Source organism: Coccidioides posadasii, chromosome 2, assembly GCF_018416015.2.
Source record: "Coccidioides posadasii str. Silveira chromosome 2, complete sequence".
NCBI lineage: Eukaryota > Fungi > Ascomycota > Eurotiomycetes > Onygenales > Onygenaceae > Coccidioides > Coccidioides posadasii.
The window spans coordinates 7,479,233-7,491,459 of NC_089408.1; the positions used below are offsets into that span (position 1 = coordinate 7,479,233).

Sequence of the window (12,227 nt, forward strand, 5' to 3'; positions counted from 1 at the left end):
GATACGAATCTGGAGTCTCGACTCCCCCTCGTTGGACTTAAAAGATGCTTGATAATCCGATCTCATGACCAAAGTCAACTTATCCTATCAATAATATTTGCTCTGCATAAAAGCGATTAAGCCCCTTTTAACCTTTAGACCAAGAAAGGGCTCCTGGATTGGGAGACCAGAAGGGCGCGCCCATCGCTATAATCACGGCATTCACTAATGTAGTTACGGAGTACAGAGTACAGAGTTGCGCAAAGGAGCGATTGTCGTTAATCACCATCTCCCTCCCACTCAAGCAGCTATTCCCCTTGGACAATGAACCATGAAAAAATCTGATAGTCTACTATTAATAATAGAATTTTCTTTGTTAACTTATTAGAATTGCCTTGCTACAGTTCCTGAAGAAAGAGGGGAAAAAAAAAAAAAAAAAAAGAAAAAAAACCAACTGCCTGGATGGTTATTAGGTCAAAAGCTCTTGAGCCACTTGAGCACACAGCTGGCTTCCAATCAGCAGAATCACCGACAAGCCAAGTGCCAAGCAAACCGGTTTTCCCCTTCGCAGCTTGCTACTGATGTCAAATAACGTCACTGCAAATCCACAACAGTCTCGCCCTCCTGAGAGGAGTTGGTGATCCCTGCAGACGCCACAGCTAGCAGGATACAGATGTACTCGGTACTCCATACCTGGCTTGTTAACAGGTTAAAGCAGCACCCTCCCGGCAATCACTTCCGATCGCTCCCCACTCTACACATGGAACTCTGGAGCTTCTTTTGACTGCAAGTACAGAGTATTTCACACAGAGATCTTCTCAAATTTGCATAGGAAGGAGGCATATATAGGCCCTTTTTTTTTCGCACGAATCCCTTCAAGCCCTGATACTGTGAATTGTTGATGAAATATCCGTGGTCCATTTGGCAGGCTGGACAGGGTTGAGCCGAACAACAGATAACTGTAAAAGGTAGCTTCAAATGCTTCTCTCCTGAGAACTTGATGAGAAATAATTTGCAGCTCTGTCTAGCCCTATTCAGCCTTGTTTTTGAGTCCCTGTGAGAGAGAGAGAGTGTGTGTGTTGTGTGAGAGAGAGAGAGCAAGCATAGCGCAAGGTCCATGCAGTGAATTTGAAGTTGGTCAAAGTTTGGCAGTGGAGTGCTCTGTTCCTTTGTTTGCTGCTTCCATGGCGAGAATACCGTCTTCAATAGTAATTAGTCCTAAGCCCTGCGGTTTGCTTAAAATCAGATCATCAAAAGAATGATGAAATCCAATCGAGAGTGCTTTAGCGACCGAGAAAAGAAACGCTCAGTGCTCGAATAATGATGGCGTGCCAGTGGTTAGCATACTGGGATCCGCCATGTTAACTTCGCTGCAAATAGCCCTATCGCAGATAGAGAATGCTTTCAACAAGAGCAGAGCTTGGGCCATCGCCTTGGCGGTCAAAGGTGAACCATCAGTAGAGAACATAGCGGCCACTTCCCCCCTATGGAGTTAATTTCGGAGGTGAATTCTGAAGGTCTGAAGGCTAAGAGTGAGTCATTTATCCTCAATAACGAATCAGTGCAAAGAGGTCGAGGGTGCAGGAAGGGTAAGGGGCCGATAAGGCTTCACCCGGTTAGGCCCACAGCGACCAGACAGATGGCAATACTGGGTAGGGATTAGTATAGTGTCTATCCAGATATCCTTCACGCCGACAACTGCACCCGACGCCAGGAAGGAATAGATGGGTACGTCGAAGGTGGCTAGTAGATAGAGAAGAACCTTCCAGTGTACACTGCAGAGAGGTTGGCAAGGCTAAAATTGAGGAATGGGGTGTGCTATAGATACCCCGTTGATACCCCGTTGACGGGGAGAAGATCCGAAACGCTTTTCTAACTCGCGGTTCTAGAAAAAGCCTGCCACCGAAAGGGCCTCAAAGTGGTTAATATACCGGCTCACTCCACAACATGTGGACATTTAATCCTCTCACCAAAGGCCGGAAGATACGCTAACCTAGGAACCTCTTGTGAGATCACCTGCGCAACATCCCAGTGTTATGCGCCAGGGAGTAAATATTGGAGGTGCCTGGTATGATAACCCTTGTGGACTCTTATCATTGACTCATGGGATTCGAGAGGAGCAAATGTTGACTGAGTGCTGCCTGTTGGTATGATAAGAATCAATCCTAGGTCCTAGTTTTAAAAAATGATGATGATCATAACGAGGAAGCTGTCTTCTTCTCTTCCAGGCGCCCTTTTCTGTTTTTGATATCTTGCCAGTCGCAGGACCCCAAGAACCTTCGAGAGTGGATTCCGGAGACCAACAATGAATATCAAATTTTTGACAGGAACCAAGGCTTCGGGAGTGGTAGGGGTGCGATGCACTGGTTAAGACGGTGGCGTTAGCCGGGCAAAAGGACGTCAAACAAACAAAGAAAACCGCTTCCTGCTGTCGCAAGATGCCAAGCGCCGCTGCGGGCGTGCTCGGCGATGTTGACTTCAACGGTTGAATTTTGCTTCGATATTTAAAAGCAGCCAGCCTTCAGCGCCAATCTTGTCCTATGTCAACTCGCCAAGTTAGCGCAGGCTTCCCAAATCCCCTCACGTTCCAAAGTCACGGCAGTATTCGTTCTCGAAGAGTTAAACCCGAAGGTGCTCAAGGATAGGCCGGATATCCCTCCGCGATGCTGCCTGTAATGCTTGCTTTTGCCATCTCCGGTATATTCTCGGCGATCACTTTGCTCGTGATCCCCGCAAACTGTTTGGCTTCGCGCCGTCCATTTCAACAATGACGTGAGAGGCTGCATTTTGCTACAGAATTTCACCAGTTGCCCCCCCGTTTGGTACAGGCCGTTGTCTCCGATCTGCTTCGAGTGGCTACATGCCGGCTGCTTCGGATGCTTTCTGCAATTCCTGTTCTCTGCTTCTGCTGCATGTATACATACAGTACATAGTTACATGACGATCGTCCGCGGGAAGGTTGACGAATAATGGCAAGACGGCATCGTCTGGAACTCGTCCTCTGCCGTCATCAGGTGCCACATGCAGGCCTGTTGCTTAACGGTGAGATGTATATAAATTGGTGATAGCCCGTGTTGTGGCCTTATTTGTACGCCCTTCAAATCTATACGATATTGAACTTGCAAAATAGCCTTTGCTGAGCTGGGCTCTCCGCAATAAATCCACATACTCTAGGTTACCTATCTCGATTCAAACTTCGTCAATATCTCATTAGCAAGAAACCACAGTTGATACGATATGGAACGTGGCTCTCTCATACGCGGCTGCTTGCTGCTCATGCGTCTGCTCCAATGGGCGAGCGCCGTGATTATCGTGGGAATCGTCTCATATCTCATCAACGAGGGTCCAAAAGGAGCGCATTTGATCTATGAGGAAGTCATTGTAAGTCTCTGCTCCCGCTTGGTTCAACACTCTCTCGTGCCTGGAAATTATCCTTTGGGACCTGCACATTCCCTAAAACTTTCGAGAAAAGTTAACTGACTTTTCACCAGGCCGTGCTGTCTGTTGCTTTCTTCGTGCCAGGCCTCGTCTCACCATTCGCCCCGGCAGTCGGCTGGCTCGCGTTCCCGATTGATCTCATCTTCTCCTACCTGTAAGTGTATCCTGGTTTTCGACACCACGCAGCTATTGTAGAGGGGCTCGCTAAAAGTAGTGTCTAGCTGGTTGACCTCCTTTATCTTTGCATCCCAAGATTACAGCGCCGGAGCTGTCTGTTCGGCTAATGCTCCACCCGGACAAGGTTGTGCCATCAAGCATGCGTCTCAATCTTTCATCTTCATCGCCTTGTAAGTGTCCCCTGGATTAATGTAGATTGGTGTAATGCTCTTGGACTGTATGCTCATGTGGCAAATAGCTTCTGTACTATGTGCTCTGCGGCAATGGAGAGTTGGAACCTCTGGACCTATTACAACTCTTCCCGCTCAAACACTGGTGGTCATTCTAAGGAGCTGCATAGAGAATCTGCCGATACCGCTGTCACCGGAAATGGCGGCCAAGCAGTGTAAAAGCAAGTTCTTCGTCCAAACGAAAATACGCTCTTATATACCCCATTTCCTGCGCGGTTATTTAAACAAGATTGCTTGGATTTGCTTATCAGGGAAATTAGCCGTGCTGACTCTCCCCTCCAGCGTATTCGACTCAATTTGATACTTACAGACGCAAAGCAAGATTATACCATGTGCTTGATTTGCTTAATTTTTTGACGTTTCACTTCATGTGTTATTTCCTTTTTGATCCCCAAGTGGTGATGGTAATACAATAATAATAATGATGGTTGAGGATGGTTGAGGAGCTTTTTGCAAGTTACCCTTAGCGATTATTTGCTCAAGTATCTAGTATATCTACATGTACGGAGTATTTATGTAACTTATTTTGTCGCCTAATATGAATGCCATATGGCAAGCATTGTCAGTTTACCGCTTCTTCCCTCTCTTTAACTTGCTATCCTCCCAATAATATCTTTCTTGAGCTTCACACCTGAAACCCGTTCTAACGTATCGATTTCATGACTCTGGGATTGTTTGTGTGTACATGTCTGTCGACGGCCTGCTTGACGGGACTCTTGAGAGAACCATGTGGTCAGGACTGCTTCCAAGTAAATGTATTTCTTGCCCGGTATCGCAGTTAGCGGTTAGATTTAGAGGGAGAGAACGGCTGATATTCACTGGTACCCAGTATAATTACATCTGAAAAGAACTTCCTCCATACACCACGTGCGCATGCTGGTACTTGGCTACAGCCAGCTTCACCTTTTGGAGAGACAGAGAAGGCCACATCCTATATAAGAATGTGCTCTATCGCGACTAGGAAACCGAAAAATAGAATCCACCTAGGATTACCCCAATCAAGATCATCGTGGTTATCCACGCTCCCGCCTTGTCTGCCGTCTTTATCCCCCGTTGCATTCCTATGGCATCACCCGTAGACACGCCCGCACCCGGGTTTCCCTTGCTCGTTCCACCGTTCTTCTCTGTAACAGGAGGATCCACGCTACCGATTAGATTCGACTGGATAACCTCCAATGCCGCCATCTGCTCGCCGATGCCAACGCTGCCATCGAATCCACCCGTCGACCACTTCAGACCGCATGATTTCCCGTCATTACCGCCGGTGCATGCCTTCGCGGCAGCCATAGCAGACGCACGAAGCTTGGGCATAATGAGCTCTCTAGTGAACGGGGCAAGTTGCGTCGTTTCCGCCATCCACCGTGAGAGAAAGGCTTTGAATGACCGCTGATCAGTGAGGCAGTTATCATGAGGTTCGCATGAAGACTCAACCATGATATCTGCCTGTTCGGGGAAGAAAGGGCGAAGACCGTCAATAATCCCTTGGACGCGCTCGCGCCAGATTTGCTCACCGTCGGTCTGTAAATTAGCATCCTCGCTGGGTGGCTTGGAAGAGTCAAAAGAGTCTTACATAGTTGTACATGCTTGCTGCCCCGAGGAGGTACACACCCGCGTTGTATGTCCACTGGATGCGGTTCACCTCGCTGCAATTCAGCTTTTCATCTGACCCATCGAAAAACTGATAATCACCGGTTAGCAACCCGACTCCCTTGGTCCAATCCCACGTTCGGACTGCCCATTCTGCATATGTGTCGTTTCCCGTGTATCGCGCTAATCTGGCAGCGATGTTGAAAAAGCAGCCATTCGAAATGGAGTTTTTGTAGTTAAATCCGCGGTTAAACTGGAATATCTGCCAGTTGAGCCCGCCACCGCAGGTCGCCGTATTCCATCGAGCAGCCTGAGAGTTGAACACGCCTTGAGCCAACGCTAGCCATTGTGGCTCGTGGGCGGGCGGATTGGGAAAATTGCGTTCGGCGGCGGCCAATGCTGCTAGCCCCCAAAAAGCCTGATCGTCGTTCCCTAGTGTGCTTGTTTGGTTGAGAGGCATGAAGTTCTTCGTGGAGCTGGCCTGGTGCAGCAGTGCAGTGGTCGTCATCTCGTTCCAGGTGTCATCTCCAGTGTAGAACCAGTAATCGATCAATGCGCCAAACATCGCACCGGCTTCCCACCAGTAGTATGGGAGCGGTAGCGTGCCTGGGATCCCGCCCGGATGGTGCCCTGTGTAGAAAGAGGTCATTCCGGTTGCGGCGGTTTTGGCGGCTAGTTTGATAGATTCTATAGTAAAAGCTGTTATTAGAACGCACGGGGTTGCTATAAGCCTAGAGAGGAAATACCGTGATCATCGAGGTTCAGATCTATAGCTGAAACAATTGACAGCATCCCCACGAGAGCCAGCAGCGATTGAGCCATCCATCCTGAGGATGATGACCAGGAAAACAGCCTCATCCTAGGTGAAAATAAAAAAAGTAAAATCTAACTGTAGGGTATAGATTGTAGAAAACTGAGCAGAGGAGATATGCACTATATGAGCCTCATCAAGAAGAGAATAGGGATGCTCTTGTGAAGCCCTAAACCACGCACCTGAAGTGAGGTTGAAGGTAGGGCAGGAAGCACGCAGCAGAGTTCAGCAGATGTTGACCAGGCACCCAGCGCCGAGGTTTGAGCTGCACGCATAGTTGAAGGAATCAACCATCCCCTGCTTCCAGTGCAAGCTGACTTAAATGGCATGGTAAATGGAATTCGGATGAGACAGCGATATTCTCTAGGGAAGCAGAGAGAATGGGAGGGTGCAACTTAAATCAGCTATGACAGCATAATGCAGTCATGGAACTCATACAGAGGATTGTACCAGAGCTAACAAGCTCTCAGGCAGGGGTTCGTCCTGAGCGAAACAGTGATAGCTGGCAGAAGGTCCCTGGTTCAGTGTTTAGCATAAAGAGCTTGTTTGTGCTGGTTTATTGAACCCAAGGAATGGGTGCATCCATCGAACCAGGATGCCATCTCACAAACTAATAAAAGTCAACGCCAGGATATCTGCCATTCTCCTAAACCCAGCCATTTCCGCTTGATGAATATGTGCCAATTTAATAGGGTATCCAGGGCACTGGAGATGCTGACTGACCTCCCTAACTGCACAAGTCCGGAGGAGCTGCCATGAGTGACAGAGAATTCCCCTTATAATTATCTCCCACTAACATTTAAAGAGTAGATCTGGATAGTTACTGAGAAATGAACGACGAGAAGAAGGACATGGAGGACTCTGCACGTTGCCCTGACACAAATCGACGAGATGGCTGCCAAGATCGGATGAACTGGAGATCAGGTTCTCTAAAATAACTTGGTTAGTTACTTAACTAACTAGTTAGTTAGTGCGTAGAACGTGAAAATAGAAAACTTTGAACAGGGGTTCACTAGCTATCAGAGGGGCCTCTGAGAGAAGATTTCTGTGTATTCTTTTGTTCTCCAAAAAGAAAAAAAGGTCATCTAAGCTGGCCATCCAATTTCAGACACCACCTTTCTATAACTAAAAGCAGCAGATGCGCTTTGGTGGGAGTTAATTATGTACACTCTGGAAGCTCTCTGGCCTGTGGACGAAGCTTTCATTATCTAGCCGATCGCAATTTTCGGAGTCCCGCAAAAATGACAGGGATCAGACACGGCTCCTGAATCCCACCCTTCGTCATCGGCCAATTTGACCTTTCCGTCCTTGCTCTCGGAAGGCCGTCCGCTGAGCGTGTCAACCAGATTCCTTAGCTTCATCCAGAACTGATTGCGTGGGCATCGATGCTCCCAGTCTGTGTTGGTCGCCTCGAGGCCCTCTTCACCGGACATTGGGCCAAATACAACTTCGCTACCTCGAATTCCGATCACAACGCTTGACATCTCATCGGCATCGATTTCATCACGGCTGCGCCCCGAAAATGACTCGAGGTGTTGGACACAGCGAAGAGCCAGGCGGAGTGCACGGATTCGGTCCATTGGTGATGGTTTCCCTCCTTGTTGGAAGTGGCCCGGAACAGCGGCCCGGGACTCGAAGCGGCCCTTGGCCTCTTCCTTAATCATGTCTGCAATGACCTGTGTGGTATATGTGGAAGACGCTTTCTCGTTGCGGAGGATGATTTTGCCGGCATGACTTGCACCCCGGTCAGTTGCAAAGTTGTGTCGGAGATATTCGATATCGCGGGCGAGCATTTTGATATCAATTCCTTCCTCAGGGATGTACACTGCGTACGCTCCCACTGCTAAACCTGCCATGACTGCGATGTACCCGGATCGCCCACCTTGGGTCTCAATCACAAATACACGGCGGCGCGATGAGGAAGCAGATTGTCGGATCACATCGCAGAAGTTTACCAGCGTGTTCAGGCAAGTATCGCTGCCCAGCGAATACTCAGTGCCAGGAACGTTGTTGGAAATCGTAGCGGGGAGGACCACAATTGGAATTTTTAGTGATGGATAATCTTTCCTTGCCTTTCGAAGCTGACTTGCCGCAGTAAAAGCCTCGAAGCCCCCAATGATGAACAAAGCGTCGAACTTGTACCGTTCAAAGCAATAGGCAGTGGTGGGCATATCCTCGGAAGGGAGACCTCGATTGGTTCCGATTTCAGACCCGCCTTCGTTCACCCAGGAATCTGATTCTAGCCAATTTACCTCGCGGACGGAACCTAGTGGCTTATCGGCGTGGTGGCGGCACAGCCCAGGGAATCCGTTGTAGATGGCGACTGGAGTATGGCCTCTAGCAATGCAATAAGCCACTGCCGCACGGGTCGCTGGATTCATTCCCCCAGCAGGTGCACCGACGTGGATAATCGCAATGCGCATTCTCTATAATACGACAAGCGTTAGCGGGGATTAGCAACAAAAAATTGGATGTGGAGACGCACCTTCTCCTGGGGAAGCAGCATTTTCGGGTGATGGGGAGTAGTCGTGTTAATGTAGGCTCTATGATAGGCTTTAAATTCGGAATCCCGGAGTTGCATGGCCTCCTCAAATCTCTTCTCGGCAACGCATTTTGCAACCTTTTTTGTCGCGGCGACAGCGTCGATCAAAGACCCTCTCTCGATCTTATTTTCGCGAATTGTGATAATTGGTGATGGGGAGTCGGGAGTGGCTTCGAGGACGGCTCTAACGGCTTCGGTGCCCTGAAGAGTGGCGAGCCACCTGTCATAGGCGCAGGCCGGACCACCTCTCTGGGTGTGCCCCAAGACAGTGACGCGGGTGTCGAGCTTGAGTCTGTTGCTAAGAATAGCCTTGACTGCATCCGAGGTGATTTTATTCAGACTTCTATCCTGAGCACCTTCGGCGACGATGACGATTGTTCGCCGCTTGCCTCGCCGGCGGTTCTATTCGCCAAGTTAGTACATCCTGGCAGGCAAATGGGAGATCCTAACGTGCCTGTGTAATAATCTCGCACATATCGTCCTCCCAGCCATCACGGGGAGGCATTTCAGGGATGAAGAGCCAATCAGCGCCTGTGCTGATAGCAGACATGAGTGCAAGCCAGCCGCAATGTCGGCCCATGACCTCGATGACGAAGCCGCGCTGATGGGAGGCGGCAGTGTCGAAGACTTCGTCGACGGCCTCGCAAATACGATGCAAGGAGGAATAGCACCCAATGGTAGCATCGGTAGTCGACATGTCATTGTCAATTGATCCCACCAAGCCAACTATATTCAGGGTTTTGTACGGGGAAGTCTGGTTGGCGGTAAGTTCTCCTTCCTTGACGAGCTCGTCCAGCAGGCCAGGCCATTCAGATCGGAAGACATCAGCACCAGTCAAGCTGCCGTCTCCACCACAGACGATAAGAGCGTCAATTCCTCTTGTGACCATGTTCTTTGCGGCCTTCAAGCGGCCTTCTCTCTGTAGAAACGACATGCACCGTGCGGAACCAATGAGAGTGCCACCACGAGATAGCCAGCCACGCACGTCCTCCCAATGCATGCGCCGGATCAACTCTCCTCCTTGTACCAAGCCTTCGTAGCCTTCATGGATCGCATACGCCTCGCACCCGCAATGTATGGACATCCGGATCACGGCACGGACGACGCCATTCATTCCTGGGGCATCGCCGCCGCTGGTGAGGATGGCAACACGGCGTCGTTTGGGTACAGGCACCGGCAGACGTCCGGGAGGGTCGTAGGAAGCCATTGCGACTGTTGATAAGGGATGTTTGCGCTGGCGGGTGGAGGAGGAGCTCTGGGAGTCGGGGAGGGATGGGAGCAGTGGGGTGAACAGGGCGAAATTGACCTAAACCTGGACGAAGCTCCCCACTGATTCACGTGAAGTGGACCGGAAACAAGCCTGGGGCCGAACCTTCGAAGTTGCCTGTTCTGCTCTCGAAGTGACGATGTGGAAAAGCAGCAGAATTTTTCAGCGCGACAGTGGGGGAAAAGAAGAGGCGACAGGATTGATATGAGCCAGTTGGTTAATTGACATTATATGCCGCAACCGGCCAGCCCGCCCGCTCGGCTCGCTGCCCTGCGCTGCGCTGCCTCGACGGTCGCGATCCGTCTCGCGTTCTTGGCAATCCAGCCCCACCCCTGCGCCCGGTGAGTGGCTAGTGAAGTTATGTAATAGTGATGTCATTGCTGCTCTTGGCGGTAACCCAGGACCGCAGAAGCGCTAATCCAGGAACGGCCTAGTCAGCCACCGCCGCCTTTGCTCCCGAAAGCTTCCAATCCAACCTTCAACCACGGAAGACGAGAATTAAGGCGCTCACTACGGAGTACAGAGTATTGGAACAGTAAAAGGAGTTTTAAGGAGGTGAAGAGTTCCTGGTGAAACATCACCCATCTGCAGAGTATATACTCTGTACGGAGTACGGAGTACCATATTTGCCAATACCAACAGCTAAGTTTGAACTACCTCACCATTGTTATAGGTCTCCGGAAGTTTTGGCGATGGGGAACAGTTGTAAAGGTGTGGAGAACGGCTGCTGGTATCCCGCAAGCCCTTGTTATTTTCAAGCCGCTGGCTGTGTTAGGGATGAAATCGTGAAACCCGAAATATTGTATTTATAATAGCCGTCTATCGTTAAGTATCCCACAATGCAAAAACCATTGAATTCAAAATTCCCCTAGTATTATGTTTCAGACAGCCCTGGTTAGGAACTTCTGTGTCTGTCTAATGAGGTAGGATCTGTCTTAATCAGGAAAAAAGCCTGGCGGCTGGTGAGGCATCAGCTTGAGTCTAAAATACCATTAAAGAACTGTTTATGTGAGGATTGTATGTGTGGATCAGCATGACAATGAATCTCTAGGAGGAATATATGTCGAAAAGAGTATGTGAGGTAAAAGATCTGATATTCTGGCAACTATATACAACTTGTAGACAAGATTGCCACTGGCTTCCAGCAAGAGATCTGATTCAACTCATTGATCACTTCGCAAATCACCCACATGTCATTCCCAGGAATGACTTTGGTGGATCCGCTAGTTCAAGGATCAGCCTTCTTGAGTGGATCCAGTGACGGGTGCCACCCTGTGCATCTTCTCCTTACTAGTATCCATGTTTGCAAAGTTCTGAGGCTCCTGAGCACCAATTATCAAAGCACCCATCTGAAGAAATGGTGAGTTTTTGCCTCAGGCTTGCAATCACAGTCAAGACTTCGCATCGCAACTCCAAAAGAATATTGTTGGGCGCTACTTGAAGAACATTGACAGCCAACTTGACCTGGACTTGGTCATACATTCTGGTGTTTGAGTTGTGGAGGAGATAATTTCAAAATCTGCGCAGCTAGTGGTCGTCAGGATCCACGCCACCAGCAAGGGCCGCTGTGATTCCCCACATGTGCTACCATGTTATTGGATTGAGTATAATGCTTTAATTAATGGAATTCACTCGCTTTCTGTGTGTGTTTTTATAACCAGAAGCAACATTCATGGGTAAAAGCTATTAATAATGTGCTATTAGGGTGTACTTATTAGAGCCTGTTTCTTCTACACCAGTTGCAGGCCTGGAGCCTGCATTGACGGCATTCAAAGATATACTTGCTCAAACGATCGGAGCATTCCTCGCATACATGAGCGCCACGTACATAATTCCATCTGACATGGCTGCATTCATGATTTTCTCGGAGCTCCTGCATTGTTCTTGCAACCAAGATTTCTCTTGCTGTCTGGCCAAAGGTTGCGTGCCTTCCTTGCTCTGGGGTTACTGTTGCTTGAGGCCCTTGATCTGGCTGCAGCTCATGTGTTTCCGGTTCAGCTCCATTGATGTCTAACTGGGATTCATTGATTTCCGGTTGGCGGTCATCAGGGTCTTGAGGAGCAGCGTCAAGGGGAATGTTTTGTTCTCGGTCAATTATTTGATATGCACGCGCAAGAAGACGGTGTTCATTCCATTGTTCACACGCACAGTCTTTCCAGCGCTCTCCACAGTTATAACAAAATTGCGCACCGCAAC

General features: G+C 49.2%; 3 protein-coding genes across 4 annotated transcripts; 1 reads left to right on the forward strand and 2 right to left on the reverse strand.

Moving 5' to 3' along the window:
• Window positions 1-2,917: 2,917 nt before the first annotated feature.
• On the forward strand, window positions 2,918-4,401 carry D8B26_004871 (uncharacterized protein). Of its 2 annotated transcripts, XM_066124624.1 has the most exons (5): window positions 2,918-3,067; window positions 3,154-3,360; window positions 3,471-3,571; window positions 3,639-3,764; window positions 3,833-4,401. In XM_066124624.1, the coding sequence occupies exons 2-5, from the start codon at window positions 3,217-3,219 to the stop codon at window positions 3,981-3,983; spliced, it is 522 nt and encodes a 173-aa protein (XP_065980705.1). In that variant the 5' UTR covers window positions 2,918-3,067; window positions 3,154-3,216; the 3' UTR covers window positions 3,984-4,401. The 2 variants fall into 2 exon arrangements, with proteins under 2 accessions (XP_065980705.1, XP_003070663.1); XM_003070617.2 differs by having other exon boundaries at window positions 2,918-3,360.
• Window positions 4,402-4,781: 380 nt separating this feature from the next.
• DCW1_1 (hydrolase 76 protein) lies at window positions 4,782-6,265 on the reverse strand (the record flags this gene model as incomplete). Its single annotated transcript, XM_003070618.2, has 3 exons — window positions 6,158-6,265; window positions 5,395-6,098; window positions 4,782-5,342 (listed from the first exon to the last, which is right to left on the reverse strand). Exons 1-3 carry the CDS (start codon window positions 6,231-6,233, stop codon window positions 4,782-4,784), a joined length of 1,341 nt encoding a protein of 446 aa, XP_003070664.2. The 5' UTR covers window positions 6,234-6,265.
• Window positions 6,266-7,226: 961 nt separating this feature from the next.
• On the reverse strand, window positions 7,227-10,168 carry PFK1 (6-phosphofructokinase, alpha subunit). The gene is made up of 3 exons (XM_003070619.2): window positions 9,219-10,168; window positions 8,708-9,166; window positions 7,227-8,648 (listed from the first exon to the last, which is right to left on the reverse strand). The coding sequence occupies exons 1-3, from the start codon at window positions 9,969-9,971 to the stop codon at window positions 7,431-7,433; spliced, it is 2,430 nt and encodes an 809-aa protein (XP_003070665.2). The 5' UTR covers window positions 9,972-10,168; the 3' UTR covers window positions 7,227-7,430.
• Window positions 10,169-12,227: the final 2,059 nt, after the last annotated feature.

What these genes read in the sequence shown, in the direction of transcription:
- D8B26_004871 (XM_003070617.2), top strand. Translation starts at nt 3,217, where the DNA reads ATGGAACGTGGCTCTCTCATACGCGGCTGCTTGCTGCTCATGCGTCTG. An exon ending in TGATCTATGAGGAAGTCATT is followed by an intron (nt 3,361 to 3,470) that starts GTAAGTCTCTGC and finishes ACTTTTCACCAG; the next exon opens with GCCGTGCTGTCTGTTGCTTT. An exon ending in GATCTCATCTTCTCCTACCT is followed by an intron (nt 3,572 to 3,638) that starts GTAAGTGTATCC and finishes AGTAGTGTCTAG; the next exon opens with CTGGTTGACCTCCTTTATCT.
- PFK1 (XM_003070619.2), bottom strand. Translation starts at nt 9,971, where the DNA reads ATGGCTTCCTACGACCCTCCCGGACGTCTGCCGGTGCCTGTACCCAAA. An exon ending in TGTGCGAGATTATTACACAG is followed by an intron (nt 9,167 to 9,218) that starts GCACGTTAGGAT and finishes CTTGGCGAATAG; the next exon opens with AACCGCCGGCGAGGCAAGCG. An exon ending in TGCTGCTTCCCCAGGAGAAG is followed by an intron (nt 8,649 to 8,707) that starts GTGCGTCTCCAC and finishes GTCGTATTATAG; the next exon opens with AGAATGCGCATTGCGATTAT.